At 59.2% G+C, this 15,195-nt stretch overlaps 1 protein-coding gene across 1 annotated transcript; it reads left to right on the top strand.

The window, feature by feature from the left end:
• Positions 1–5,028: 5,028 nt before the first annotated feature.
• Positions 5,029–15,172, top strand: PTGDS (prostaglandin D2 synthase). Its single transcript, XM_054007900.1, has 7 exons — positions 5,029–5,211; positions 5,727–5,866; positions 7,662–7,738; positions 9,078–9,191; positions 9,638–9,739; positions 14,216–14,241; positions 14,997–15,172. Exons 1-6 carry the CDS (start codon positions 5,113–5,115, stop codon positions 14,239–14,241), a joined length of 558 nt encoding a protein of 185 aa, XP_053863875.1. The 5' UTR covers positions 5,029–5,112; the 3' UTR covers positions 14,997–15,172.
• Positions 15,173–15,195: the final 23 nt, after the last annotated feature.

Below are 15,195 nucleotides of genomic sequence, written 5' to 3'. Positions count from 1 at the left end.
CATCCCTCTCCAGTTTAACAATGAGGTGAGCAAACCTAGACAGCCCCCCTCTTGCAGGGAGCAGGCCTAGGGGTGGGGGGGGTCTCTTTGGGAGGCTTCCACTCACTGCCCTGATCTTCCTGGGTTTCTGTCCCTTTCCCCCAGGCCTCGTGTCATGGTTGTATTCAGTCAGCGCTCCTCCTAGCTCAGCTCCAAGTGACACTGTCCCAAACCCAGCTGGTGCCCAGATCAGGACTGGATTGGAAATGGGAGGAGTAGGACTAGAGAGGCCAGGCAGGGCTTTGCCTAGGGTTTCCAGATCTTACAGATAAAATAATCCCAATGTAGGAGTGATTAGCATGTGGCTGGTTTACAGGGTGACCTCCAGAGATAAGGGCAGGCAGTGGGCTGCAAGTTACAAGGTCTGTCATTCTACAGTGCTGCCCTTGAGATGGAAATATTTGACTGCGGTAGCAGAAACTCCCGGGATGTACACAGCTCTGTGGATACAAGACAAGACCACACCCCTTCTCTAGCGGCTGCACGATGGGCTGATGATAGCTCATTGCTTGCATTGGTGCTTTTGTTTCTACGGATACAATTTAGTGAAGACAAGGAATTTCACCAAAGCCCAGATCCTTTCCCTCTGCCATGCAAGCTCAGACTGGCCAGAGCCTTTGTGAAGAGCAGGGCAGCTCAACTGATAAACAGGACAAAGGAGTTTATAGATGGGGAGATCCTAACAACCTTGGGATTGTTAGAGTTCACTGCAGACAACTGAGAATTGTCCTCACTCAAATCCTTTAACTAGCAAAGGGTTCTTCAGTTAAGGCACCTGGTCTGTTGGAGGTCACTGGCCAGGAGGCCAGAGTTAGGGGGATATAAACTAATCGTTAAAACGTCCCAGATGGGAGGCGATTGGAGACTAGGTGGGGCGCAGCTCTGCCAAAATCATGAGTCAGGCCCCAAAATCATGAGAGTGGCTTAAAAATCAGGAGATTTGTAAACCCATCACTGGTGGGTTCTCTTCATTCCTCTCCTGCTTCCTGAGCCTTTTGGCTGTGGCTGTGGCGGGGTGGCAGGTGGGTGTCACATTTTCAAGCTTTTCTCCACAGCCACAAGAGCAAGAAGCTGAGATTCTCCCCTAGTCCCAGAACTCCAGAAGCTGGGGCTTTAGGAAACCCCCAAATATCACCGAGCTCAGCCTGGGCTGACAGAGCCAAGCAGGATTGCTGCTTTTAGCGACCGTGGGAGGCTTCTGTAGAAATGAACAAGTTTAGGTTGAAATTTACCCCAGTACACAATGCTACATGTCCCCTGAAAGCCCCGTGTGAAGGCGATTAGGAGGTAGGAGCAGGCTTGGTTTGGGTGCTCTGGACCAGGGGCTTTGGGCAATTTCCTGTGGGCTTTGGCTTTGTTGCACTAGTCACAAGGGGAGGGCATGCTCTGCCAGTCATGCTTTTCTCTCGTGGCTTGGTTATGTGTGTTTGTACAACGGGGCCAGTGCATCGCCCTGCAGCACACAGCAAGGTTAGAAGGCCAGAAAAAAAAAGTTGCCAACACACTGAACCATGCTGTAGGACTAGAGGTAAAAATAGACAGTTCAGAAGGTAACAGCAAAGGCCTTTGGCCAATGAAGCATATAGGGAAAGGCACAGAAAAGTGTGCTAAGGAAGATAAAAAACTTAGGTGTAAAGGCACCTCCCAGATAATTCATGGAAAGCGAAATACCCTGGGGCTCCATGTCTGGAAGAGGAAATGGCTCGTGTCTGTTGTAGGAGGCATGAGACGCTTTCTGCATTAGGTGGGTTTGTGGGAGTGGGGATAAGACCTGTAGGACTCTGGCACCACTGAAGTTAATGCAAGTTTGGCCAGGATTTCACCTCTAGAATTTATTCTGCTGTTCCTGCAAAAGACACGGAAGCAGAAAACTCTTTGTCCCCAAGAACCGCGGTGAGATGTACCATACAAAATCTGCCCTCTTCACCCCACAGAACAGCTGGGAGAGACTGCTAAGCAAGTCTCTGAGGGTCGTGCACTGGCTTGTGCCTGGCCTGTGCCAGCTGACTCGGGCTCGCGGGGCTGTTTCATCGTGATGTAGCCGTTTGGGCTCTGGCTGGAGCCCAGGCTCTAGAACGCTGCGAGGTGGGAGCAGAGGCGGCTCTATGTATTTTGCCGCCCCAAGCACGGCAGTGAGGCAGCCTTTGGCGGCATGCCTGCGGGAGGTCCGCCGGTCCCATGCCTTCAGCGTACCTGCCACCAAATTGCCGCCGAGGCCGTGGGACCGGCGGACCTCCCGCAGGCATGCTGCCGAAGGCAGCCTGACTGCCGCCCTCACAGTGACCAGCAGGCTGCCCCCCGTGGCTTGCCACCCCAGGCATGCGCTTGGTGCGCTGGTGCCTGGAGCCGCCCCTGGGAAGGAGGGTCCCAGAGCTCAGGTGGGACCCACACTGCAATGAAACAGCCCCGCAGCCCAAGTCAGCTGGCCCGGGCCGGCCCTGGGTTTTTAATTCAGTGCAGACACACCCTTTGGAAGCATCTCAGAAATGGTGCAGAAACCAGGCTCATTGCTGCATTTCAGTGGGGGCCCCTAACAGCTCTGTTAGATAGGGTTACCATACTTAAGGTTTTAAAAAAGAGGACACTCCACGGGGCCCTGGCCCCGCCCCTTCCCCACCCCAGCCCCACCCCAACTCCACCCCTTCCCCAAAGTCCCCGCCCCAACTCTGCCCCTCCCCTGCCCCGGCCCCGCCCCAACTCCACCCCTTCCCCAAAGTCCCCGCGCCAACTTCGCCCCTTCCCCAAAGTCCCCGCCCCAACTCCGCCCCCTCCCCTGAGCGCCCAGCATTCCCCCTCCTCCCTTCCAGCCACGTGAAACAGCTGCCGGAGTGCTACCGGCTTCATGGTTTGCTGGGCAGCCCCCAGACCTCCAGACCTGCTGCGCCCCCGGACGGGCGCTTCCCCAGCGCAGCCGGAGCCCGGGAGGGGAAGTGCCCGGCCGGGGGTGCAGGGTCCGGAGGTCTGGGGGCTGCCCAAAGCCGGTAGCTCTCGGGCAGCTCGGCTCTTACAGAGCTGAGGAGTCAGGGAGCAGCAGCAGTTGCCGGAGCCCGCTCTAAGGTAAGCCAGGGATGCTGGCAAAGCTGGGAGTATTTTTCCCAGACACGTTCGGCTTTTTGGAAATTCCCCCCGGACGGGGGTTTGATTACCGAAAAGCTGGACATGTCCGGGAAAAACCGGACGTATGGTAACCCTATGTTAGAGTTACGGGCAGGATGGAGAGCTGGTCCTCGCTTTGCTGATAGTCGGCTTGGGATCTAGGGCAGCCCATGGAATCATCCAGGGAATAAGAACAGCTTTAGGGGCTGTTGGGATCAAGGCTGAAGAGCTCAAATCAAACCTGGCTGGGCCAGATTTCAATGGAGCTGCAATGAGCATGGGTTGTGCTGGCCACGCTTAGATCTGACACTCCTCACATTACTGCTGTGCATCACATCAGTGGTAGCCACACACTTACTCTTCTGGATTGTGGAGCCAGAAGGATCCCTGCCAGCAGAAACACCAACCACCCATTTATTTCAAGAGACACTTTCAAGTGTTGCTAATTAAGGACTTAATCCTGCAAGGCTCTGAGCACCTGAGCCACCCCAATGACTTCAAGGGGCTGGGCCTGCAAGCCCTAGCAGGCTATTCCTGACTGGGGGCCAGATCCAGAACGCATCTACGGACATGGTCACAGGGAGCACTCAACAGAGAGAGCAGGTAGCCTAGATCACGGGAAGGGAATGCCAGGCCTCGCTTTCGGCCATGAACTTTGTGCTGTACGTTGCTCTGGGACTGCCGTGAGTTTGTTTTCTCTGCATGTTGAAATGCACCGGAGTCTGCCTGACTGCCAGCTTTTAGCGACATGGCTACGGCACTACAGCCGCCCATACCGCTAAACGTCGTGCAGTGTCGCCGCTGTTTATTGGTTCTCCTGCCGACAAAAACCGTCCCTCCCCAAGGAGCGGCGTTTGCATTGTTGGCGGGAGAGCGCTCCTGACGACAACGTGCTGTTCACATTGGCACTTGCTGCGGCAAAACTTTTGTCTTTCAGGGGAGGGGGTTAACGCCTCTGAAAGACAAGTTTTGTCGTTCAGTTGCCAGTGTAGACATAGCCTTAGTTGCAACCCTGTGGCTGGTAGACAGGAGACTGTCACACAGAATTTAGAAGACTTTCATGGGGCTTGGATTCTGACATAAGTTGAATCACATGATCCAGCTTTAACAAGCCCCTGGACCTGAGCACGTCCGTGGAAAGGCACACACTCTGTGCTCTCTCTCTACTGGGCGCTTTGTTTTTCTCCTGTCTTGCTTCTCTTCATGGGCCAGTATGTCTGTGCCTGTATCTGTAATTTTCACTCCATGCAGCTGAAGAAGTGGTTTTCTTTACCCACGAAAGCTTATGCCCAAATAAATCTGTTAGTCTTTAACGTGCCACCAGACTCCTCATTATTTTTGGGAATATAGACTAACACGGCTACCCCCGATACTTGTCTTGCTTTTGTTGTTTTCCTGAATCTATGGCCAAACCATTCAGAGGGTGAGTACACAGGTTGCTCTGTGCATGTGGGGAAAGGTGGAAAACCCTTTGCCTGGGTCAGGCTGGAACCATCTGCTCCCCCAGCCCCACTCTCCCTTAGGAATAGATTTGGCGGTGGTGTTCTTGCTCATCTGTTGGTTGCAGTTTACATCTTTTCATTCTCCGCCAGCTGAAGCCAAACTCTCTGCTGTTCCTGGGGGGCTGGGAGGGTTGCAAAACTGGCTGGGAGCCACTGTTTCTGCTGTGAGAGTTTTTGGCATTGGGAGGCAAATAGCTAAAGTCAACAGCAGGGAGCAGTTTGTGGGTGCCCAGCCCCCAGCCTGCCCTTTGCATTTCAGAGCCTGCTGCTCACTGGCTCACTCCCTCTTGCATAACCCAGCTCAGCAGGGCAGTGATGAGGGCTGGCATTTGCTAGTGTTATGTTATCCCACCCTGGGATGTCAGCCGCCTCCCAATAAATAGGGGGCTCCGCTGGGGCTCCTGCTCACACACGCCTGCCTCTCTCCCTCCCCGCTGCAGAGAGCTCAGCTCCAAAGGGCCACAGAGACGGAAGCATGCAGGCCACGCTGCTCAGCCTCCTGGGGCTAGCCCTGTTTGGTGCTCTCCATGGGCAGGAGGAAGTCACTGTACAACCCGACTTTCAGCAGGAGAAGGTAACCTGGCCCGTCCTGTGTGTGCCATGCCCAGAGGATTGGCTCCCTGGATCCTGATTCCAGCCGGTCCCGAGAGCAGGGCAATTCAGAGCAGAGGGTGGTTCAGGCCCCTATGAAGGTGGCTGGCGCCCAGCTGAGAATTGGGGTTCCCCGCTGGATTTGGGGGCTGAACTCCCCTCCCCCCAGTTGGGAGTGTGTTTGGATCTGGGTTCTGGTTCAGCCCAGTGTAGGAGAGCTGGAACATTTGGATCCAGGTTCAGATGCTAAGCCTCCAGTGTGTGGGGCTGTGCAGTGCAGAGCGGCTTGGGCATCTCTAGAGTGGTGGGTGGTGCTTGTCCGGGCACAGAGGGGGCTGAGCAGAGCCAGGTGGGCAGGTTATTGCCAATAATCAGCCAGTAGGGAGGTTTTTACACCTTCCTCTGAAGCAGGTCTGGCCCGAGGCAGGACCCTGGGCTTGCTGCACCCAGGTCTGGCCTGCCCTGACAGTGCCCGTGGTGACTGGGGGCTGTGTGCAGTTCACAGGGAAGTGGTATAGCATCGGCCTGGCCTCCAACTCCAAGTGGTTCATGGAGAAGAAGCAGGTGCTGAAGATGTGCACCACAGTCGTCACGACCGCAGCAGATGGGAACCTGAATGTCACCTCCACCTACCCCAAGTAAGGCTGCCGGTGCCGCTGGAGCCACTGCCCTGCCTGAGGGGGAAGGGCGCTGTTCCCACCTCACAAAGGCTTATCCCACCTCCTTCCCAGGGCCCTGCTGGCACTGGGGGGTCCCTCAGCCAAGGGATGCTCTCGCCAGTCCCAGGGAGACCCCAGGTGGGCTTGGGGTCCTGTCCCCATCTTGACATGGACAGTGGGTGTCTGGTGCCCCTTGTCTGCGGATCTGGGAGTGGGGGACCACTGGAGCCGGGCACAAGCAGCCTTCTCCTCCCTGTTACACCCTGGAGCGAGGGCAGTGCTCAGTCCCAGGGCCTGGGCTTGGGGAGTGCAGCGATCGTTCCCTCCTAGCACCTCTGGGTGCAAACTGCCCTGTGTGACAGAAGCCAGCCCCCCAAGCTGACCAGCCTCTTGGGGGGATCTGGCTGCCTGTGGCTCAGCCCCTCCTGGAGCCTCCAGGGTGTGGGTCACAGCCTGGCCCTGTCCAAGCAGCAGGCCCCAGCCAGGAGCCCTTGGAGAGCGCTGCTACCCCCTTCCTGGGGGGGCTGCCAGGCACAGCATCCTGTCCCTGCCATGGGAGGGAGGGGCCGGGTTTCCCTGGAATACTCTGCATCTGACATGCCCCAGCCCTGGGATTCCCCCTGGGTCTCCACCCCACTGCTCCTCTCAGTTATGATTCCCAGCTTAGCCCAGCAGGCTCTGTTTCAACTACTGTGGGGGGGCTGCTACCCACATGGGTTGTGGTGGGTCAGACAGAAAGCTCTCCTGTGGGGGTCCAAACAATGCTTTGCCCTCCCATCCGAGGATATCAAAGCACTCTGGAGCCATTAATAAGCTCCCACAACCATTAAGTCAGTCAGGGTCACCCATTTCACAGATGGGGAAACTGAGGCAGAGAGAGGGGAAGGGACAAGGTCACACAGCGAGTCAGTGTCAGAGCTGGGAATAGATCCCAGGAGACCTGATTCCTTGATTCCCTGTCCCTGCCATGCGATGTGGATGCCAGGCGGTGGGCTGTCTGTCTGTCTAGATGGCGCTGTAGGCGCTGGTAACGGGGGGCAGTAAGGGCTGACGTGGCTCTGCCGGCTTGGGGGGCGATATCTGACATGGAGGCTCGCTCCAGATCACGCTCTGCCAGCGTACAGAGTCCTGGTATCCAGCAGCAGGGCCCGGTGCCCGAGTCAGGTGCGGAGCTGAGCTTAGTGAAGCTGCTGTCTGAGCAGATTTCCTTGGCCAGGGCCGGAGGATCCCAACTTGGGCTCTTGTGCCCCCTAGAGGGGGTTTGGGGTTCTCTCTGCAGTATGTGACAGGCAGCAGCATGGAGGTCGCACCTCTCAGCATGCTGTGCACCGAGGGTGGGGTCTGGCTGGTGGAGTTTGGGGGAATTTCAGCTCTCCCGGCAGTGGCCATAGGGGGTCCACCCACACGGGTCCCTGCAAGGTACTGACGGCCCCTAGCTTCCAGTGAAGCCAGTGGGAGCTGAAGGCTCAGATGCCAGAGTGCAGGAGACACCTGTGTCTCTCCCAAGCCCAGGGGCTGCTGGTTTTAAAGACCTGAGGGTCTGAATCTCCTCTACCTTGTGCCAGTGGCAGTGTGGAAGCCAGTGGAGCTGCAGGGCTATGAGATGAGACCCAGGTCCACGTGTAAGGAAGAGGACGAGAGCCCAGCCAGGCGTCAGGCATTGCCCACCAGCTGGACGCTGGATCTCCCTCCACCGCTGGGGGCAATGGGAAAATCGGTCTTCCCTCAGCCTGCTAACATGCTTGTTCTCTGCCTTTCCCACGCGCTGCCCCAGGTTTGATCGGTGCGAGAAGAGGAACAGCCTTTTCAGCAAGACGGAGCAGCCAGGCCGATTCAGCTATACCAGCCCACGTGAGTGCATGTGCTTGCAGTGCTGGCTCCATTACAGCACCCGCCCTGCCCTGGCACGCTGAGCCCCGGGCAGTGCCAGCAGCTGAGAGCAGGACAGTCTGCCCCTTTGTTGGGCAGGAGTCATTAGATAAATAAACCCACAGCTTTCTCCTTAGAGGCACCTTCCAGCTCCAGACCAGTCCCAAGTGGGAGCAGATTTAGCAGAAGGATTTAGCAGAGAATGAGGAGCTCAGCCTGAGAATGGCGCCTGCGCTAGGTGTCCAGTTGCCATTGTAAAAAGCGGGCGTGCAATGGGCCAGGGCAGAGGGCACCAGAACGAGAGCCGTCGGGGCTGGATTCCTGGCCCCATGACCCACACTCTGCCACGGCCTGACTCAGGGCTGGGAGCGCTGTGAAGTCAGTGGGAGCAGGGGGTGCAGGGCACCTTGGCTAATCAGAGCCCCATGTTTCAGTCATCTCAGCAGGTTTTGACATGGAGTCACCACTGCGGAGCCCCCCAGCCTGTGTCTGAGTATCTGGCAGAGTGACAGGAGCATTTGGGGGCACCGAACTCTCCTCTTAGGAGGACAAAATTGTGTCTCTAGAACCAAATGCTGCCTTGGGCGTTCAAAGTCCCGCCGCATGGGGTGCCATGCTGAAGAGCGCACTGCCCTACTCCGGCCAGCGTGCCCTGGCATAGGGCAGAACCGCATGTGCTTCAAAATGCTGTAACCAGTCCAATATCGGGCAAAACCACGGGCGGTTCTGTTTCAGTACCAGATGGGGGACAAACCACCCACAGAGAGACTGTCGGGCTCAGAATCGGGGGCGTGGCCTCCCTACCAGCGGGCATGAATCGGCTCCGCTCCGCTGGCATCAATGCCTGCTTACATCAGCTGCGGGGTTGCAGGCCTGTGGGGGGGAGCCCCGCTTGTTAGCTGGGGGTGTCAGGCCTGGGGGGGGGGAGCCCCGCTCATTAGCTGGGGGTGTCAGGCTTGTGGGGGGGGAGCCCCGCTCGTTAGCTGGGGGTGTCAGGCTTGTGGGGGGGGAGCCCCGCTCGTTAGCTGGGGGTGTCAGGCCTGAGGGGGGGAGCCCTGCTCGTTAGCTGGGGGTGTCAGGCCTGGGAGGAGGAGCCCCGTTTATTAGCTTGGGGCAGCAGGCCTGGGGGGGAGCCCTGCTCGTTAGCTGGGGGTGTCAGGCCTGGGGGGAGCCCTGCTCATTAGCTGGGGGTGTCAGGCCTGGGGGGAGCCCCATTTATTAGCTTGGGGCAGCAGGCCTAGGGGGAAGCCCGGCTCCATATATGCACTGGTATCTGTGCTTGCTCATCTCTGCCCTGCACCTCTGTCCATGCCCCCTGCAGGCTGGGGCAGCCAGCACGACATCCGTGTGGTGGAGACCAATTACGACGAGTACGCCCTGCTGTACACCAAGAAGTTCAAGGGCACCGACACCTCCACCATGGTGACTCTGTACGGTACGTGGCACCTGGATCCGAGACCCAGGGGTGGCACCTCTGTCCTGCACATTGGGGAACTCTGCCAGCAGCCACGCAGAGCTCCCCTCCGGCCCTCGGGCCCCCCGTCTGAGAGACACCCTCCTTCCACTCCACATGGCTCTGGTTTGAATTTCTGCAGGCTCTGCCCTGAGGAAGTGGGGGCTCATCCCCCAGGAAGGAGCTGGGTGGGGGTCCTGGGGCCCTGCAGAACCAGAGGCTCTGCCTCAGAGCCCAGTGGCAGGGCAGTGGCTGAGGCAAGGCTGGTTGTGATGCCCAGAAAGGGGATTTGCTGGTGAGGCTGCCAGACACAGACCCTGTGTCGCGGGTCTCTGGTGCCTAGTGCTGACACACAGGCTGTCATGGACGGGCTGATTGTAGTGGGAGGGGCTCACTCTCACCGGAGCGTCTTGCTTCCCTGGCTGCAGGCAGAACTACGGAGCTGGACCCCAAACTACAGGAGATGTTCACCCGGTTCTCCTTGGCGCAGGGGCTCCCAGAGGACGCTATTCTCCTGCTGCCAAAAACTGGTAAGAACAAACCGTAGGTAAACAAGCCAAGAGATAAGACTGGGAGAAATGCCCTGTGGCGCTTAGGAGCATAGGGTGCCCTTGGCAAGCCTGGCTGGAATGCAGACTGCTCACGTGCTGTGTGCCCAGCCATGGAGCTCTAGCCAATGTCCCCTCTCATTTTTTACATCCATGTGTGGAGTGACATGTGCACCAATATGGAGGCGATATGTGATGTGGGTGGGGCTGAGGGGTTTGGAGTGTGGGAGGGGGCTCAGGGCTGGGGCAGAGGGTTGGTGTGTGTGGGGGTGAGGGCTCTGGCTGGGGGTGAGGGTTCTGGGGCGGGGCCAGGGATGAGGGGTTCAGGGTGCAGGAGGGGGCTCAGGGCTGGGGCAGAGGGTTGGTGTGTGTGGGGGTGAGGGCTCTGGCTGGGGGTGCGGGTTCTGGGGCGGGGCCAGGGATGAGGGGTTCAGGGTGCAGGAGGGGGCTCAGGGCTGGGGCAGAGGGTTGGTGTGTGTGGGGGTGAGGGCTCTGGCTGGGGGTGCGGGTTCTGGGGCGGGGCCAGGGATGAGGGGTTCAGGGTGCAGGAGGGGGCTCAGGGCTGGGGCAGAGGGTTGGTGTGTGTGGGGGTGAGGGCTCTGGCTGGGGGTGTGGGTCTAGGGTGGGGCTGGGGATGAGGGGTTCAGGGTGCAGGAGGGGGCTCAGGGCTGGGGCAGAGGGTTGGTGTGTGTGGGGGTGAGGGCTCTGGCTGGGGGTGCGGGTCTAGGGTGGGGCTGGGGATGAGAGGTTCGAGTTGCAGGCTTCCCTGGGGCTCTGGCATGGAGAGAGGACTCCCCCCAGCCCTCTCACGCCGTAGCAGCCTGGGGCCAGGGAAGAGGCGCCTCTCCCTGCCTGCGGCAGCTCTGAGGCCGGGGCCAGGGGATAGGTGCCTCTCCCCACCTGGGTAGCCCTTGATAGCTGCGGGGCAGCCACACAGCTTAGCGGGAACTTAGGCCCTAGTCCAGCCTTATCCTACGTAGACGCCTCAATCTGGCCCCTGCTGACCTGATTGGAAATGGAGGGCGCTCGGAGCCCCTGACACTCACTGCCACTGTACACGTTCCCGTCATTATCCAATAACTCCAGCCGTGCTGGACGCTGCCTCCATTGCTCTGAACCAGAGGGGAAACTCCTGATCCACTTGGCAGCATTGGCCAAGCGCCATCACTTGAAGGAGCCTGTGACTCGTACACGTACGGCCAGGAAATGCTCCCCGCTTGTCTGAGCAATGTAAAGCTCACGGCTCCTGGGTCCGAGGCTAGGATTGAAGGTGAAGTGACGTCCTCAGCAGGTCCACAAGCTCTACTGAGGAGATGACCCACCCTTGGACTAGCTGCTGCTGTCATTGACACCGAGGGGACTGCAGCGTTCACCTCTTTGCAAACCCTCCACTAAACGAGACTCTTCTGTGTCCGGAGTTTAACCTGCCTGGACTGGGAAGGATGCCGGCCTGTGAGTGCCAGCCCCTCAGGAACCCAGGCTGTGCTAGCGGAATCAGGCACACAATGCAGCAAGGGCCTGTCCTCACGGCTGGCAGGTCCGTCAGCCCCAGACCCAGCTCCACAGGAGCTCAGCTCACTGCACACATGGCAGGGCAGAGGAGATGGCCGATGGGGGGATTCGCCCAGAGCACCTGCACTCGCCCCACCACAGCAGACAAAAAAATCTTGCTGAGTCTTGCTGGCGGGAGTGACCATGACCTGGTGCAGTCAAGCGGGCAACTAGTGAGAGGATGGCACTGTTGGGCTCAGGTTTCAGGGGGAAGCCTCCCAGTTTGCCCTTCCATTGCAAGCTTGGTGTTTGCATGGCGCACTGGTTCCTGGCCCACTCCCAACAAGCCAAGCTGAGTAGAGGTCACCTCCCATCCTCCATTCCAGGGTCTTGACCTACAGCTCATCGGCTGGGGCCAATGGAGGCCTCTGGGTGGAAATAAAGCCTGTAGCTGACACTGTTCAGGGTTGTTCAGGCTCAGTCCCCAAAGGGATGGAGGGGGCATGAGAACTGCCCTTGGGTGAGGGAAGGGAGCGGGAGGGAATGGCAGGGGGACCACGAGCTGCACTGCGATGGAGCTCAGCACCAGGACAGTCATGTGGGCTCCCCAGGCTGTGGAAGAGCCTGCGTGGAACAGTCCTGCCTTAAGGCCCATCAGCTCCCCAGGTCTTTTCCTAGTGGCCTTTCTATGGCAGGGCGAAGGTCACTCTGCCGAGCTGTGAGTTCAGCCCTAGCTGCAGCAGTCCAGCCGTCTCCTGCGGGCACGGGGCTCTGGAACAGAGGTGACAGCTGGTCGCCAAATAAGTTTAAAGTAGATAAACCACTGGAAAGGAGGCAGGCCAGGTCCTGCACCCTGGACAGAGAGCCCAGCAATGTCTGGGACTAATGGGACCAGTTCGGGGCAGGCACAGTGTGGGCAAATTGCAAAGCTTCCTGCAGTACCCCTGCTAGTCCCTCAACCGGTGCCCCTCCGTCCCGACCCCCTGCTAGTCCTGCCCTGAACCCTGCCCAGCACAGCCGATGCCCCTCCGTCCCGACCCCCTGCTAGTCCTGCCCTGAACCCTGCCCAGCTCAGCCGATGCCCCTCCGTCCCGACCCCCTGCTAGTCCTGCCCTGAACCCTGCCCAGCTCAGCCGATGCCCCTCCGTCCCGACCCCCTGCTAGTCCTGCCCTGAACCCTGCCAGCACAGCCGATGCCCCTCCGTCCCGACCCCCTGCTAGTCCTGCCCTGAACCCTGCCAGCTCAGCCGATGCCCCTCCGTCCCGACCCCATGCTAGTCCTGCCCTGAACCCTGCCCAGCACAGCCGATGCCCCTCCGTCCCGACCCCCTGCTAGTCCTGCCCTGAACCCTGCCCAGCACAGCCGATGCCCCTCCGTCCCGACCCCCTGCTAGTCCAGCCCTGAACCCTGCCCAGCACAGCCGATGCCCCTCCGTCCCGACCCCCTGCTAGTCCTGCCCTGAACCCTGCCCAGCTCAGCCGATGCCCCTCCGTCCCGACCCCCTGCTAGTCCTGCCCTGAACCCTGCCCAGCACAGCCGATGCCCCTCCGTCCCGATCCCCTGCTAGCCCTGCCCTGAACCCTGCCCAGCACAGCCGATGCCCCTCCGTCCCGACCCCCTGCTAGTCCTGCCCTGAACCCTGCCAGCTCAGCCGATGCCCCTCCGTCCCGACCCCCTGCTAGTCCTGCCCTGAACCCTGCCCAGCTCACCCGATGCCCCTCCGTCCCGACCCCCTGCTAGTCCTGCCCTGAACCTTGCCCTGCTCAGCCGATGCCCCTCCGTCCCGACCCCCTGCTAGTCCTGCCCTGAACCCTGCCCAGCTCAGCCGATGCCCCTCCGTCCCGACCCCCTGCTAGCCCTGCCCTGAACCCTGCCCAGCACAGCCGGTGTCCCTCCGTCCCGACCCCCTGCTAGTCCAGCCCTGAACCCTGCCCAGCACAGCCGGTGTCCCTCCGTCCCGACCCCCTGCTAGTCCTGCCCTGAACCCTGCCCAGCACAGCCGATGCCCCTCCGTCCCGACCCCCTGCTAGTCCTGCCCTGAACCCTGCCAGCTCAGCCGATGTCCCTCCGTCCCGACCCCCTGCTAGTCCTGCCCTGAACCCTGCCCAGCTCAGCCGATGCCCCTCCATCCCGACCCCCTGCTAGTCCTGCCCTGAACCCTGCCCAGCTCAGCCGATGCCCCTCCGTCCCGACTCCCTGCTAGTCCAGCCCTGAACCCTGCCAGCTCAGCCGATGTCCCTCCGTCCCGACCCCCTGCTAGTCCTGCCCTGAACCCTGCCCAGCACAGCCGATGCCCCTCCGTCCCGACCCCCTGCTAGCCCTGCCCTGAACCCTGCCCAGCACAGCCGATGCCCCTCCGTCCCGACCCCCTGCTAGTCCTGCCCTGAACCCTGCCCAGCACAGCCGATGCCCCTCAGTTACGACCTGCAGCTCTCTGCTATTCCAATCCTGCATTGAGCAGGGATATTTAATTGTGCCTCAAATTGTGTTTGTCTCTTTTTAATGGGAACAGAAGAGGCTCCCCCAACACACCTTTAAACAAATCTCACCTGTCTGCTGCACGTACCAGTGTCTATGACAGCTGGTCCTTGACAGCAGTGCTCCCTCGCGGAAAGTGCTGTTGGACCGGCTTTCTCTGTTCTCACAGCCCTTCCTTGGGGCGGGGTGGGGGAGCGGCAGGGGAAGGCTCTCTGCTTTCTGCCCCACAACTCACCGGAGGTGTGTGGGAAGCCGGGTAGCCCCACACCAGCTCCCAAGGTTGGTGGGGCTGGATCTGCTATAACCAGCAGCAAATGAGCAAGAAGGAACTGCACACCTTGCTGGGCTTTCCTGCACCTGGCTAACAGCCCAGGGAAGCACTAAGCAGAGGCTCTCATGCTGGGTTCCCCCCATGGGCTCTGTCCAGTGGGTCTCTCCAAAGGCAGGTGCCCATGTCAGCTGATCTCTGGTTGTACTTCTCTCCCCAGACAAATGCATGACGGATGCTGCATAGGTGAGTAAGATAGCTTCTCCAGAGGGGTGTGGCTTCTTTTCCACTGCTCCAGTCTGGAGAACACGACAGAGGTGTTTATGCAGAGTGTGACTTTAGAGAGGCTCTCTCTGAGCGAGTGCCATTCCCAGCCTGCTTGAGACATGGCCCACAGGCTCTGCCCCTCTGAACACTGAAATGAACATAAAGTTCATCTCAACCTGCTCCCCAGCCTGGGCTGCTCCTCCAGTTCCTCCCTCAGGACTGTTCAGCCCTCACCCTAGATCCTCTCTCTAGAGAACCACACGCACCTCCCTTATTTCTGGGTGGGGTAGTGAATCACCCACCTCAGAGTTAGTAGAACCCAATTAACCCTTTCCCAGCAGGAGCAGCACCTGCTTCCAGTGTGGGATGTGTCAAACACTGCCAGCCATTACACTCTCATGCAGGGATCTCACAGTGACTTACAAGGAATTTTTTTGCTCTGGCCCAAATTGGAGCTCACCAAAAATATGGCTCACCCCTCGTTAAAGGGAGCGTGGGGTCCCTGGTGGCAGAGACAGGACAGGGCTGTAATGAATAGAAAGGGATTCAGGGTTGTTGGACACTGACAGATCCCGTGGGTCTTTCTGGCTCTGTGTCACCACCCAGGGTCTCCCTAAGTCCTGGCCTGGGCTAAGCAGCTATGGGAGAGGCTGCTGGCTATGCTACAAGTCCTGGGGTAAGCATTAGGAAGGTCATTGATGTCTAAGCTGCATTTCCTTTATCCTCCCTTCCAGGCGGAGGTTGTGAGACACCGTTCCAGGTTTCCTTCAGAGAGAAAGTGACATGCTGACCTGCCGGCCCAGATCCTCCCGCATAGATGTAGCAGTCTCTGCTCTGTAGCCTCATGCGCCACTGGGCTAGTGCTTCTGTGTATAACAGCCCCTCCCAAGTAAAACCGAGATGTAAAACACCAGCCTGTCACTTCTCACTTGC

The sequence above is a fragment of the Malaclemys terrapin genome, chromosome 17, assembly GCF_027887155.1.
Source record: "Malaclemys terrapin pileata isolate rMalTer1 chromosome 17, rMalTer1.hap1, whole genome shotgun sequence".
In the NCBI taxonomy this organism is placed as follows: Eukaryota; Metazoa; Chordata; order Testudines; family Emydidae; genus Malaclemys; species Malaclemys terrapin.
The sequence above is the reverse complement of the archived record's forward strand: the minus strand, read 5'-3'. Positions and strand labels throughout refer to the sequence as shown.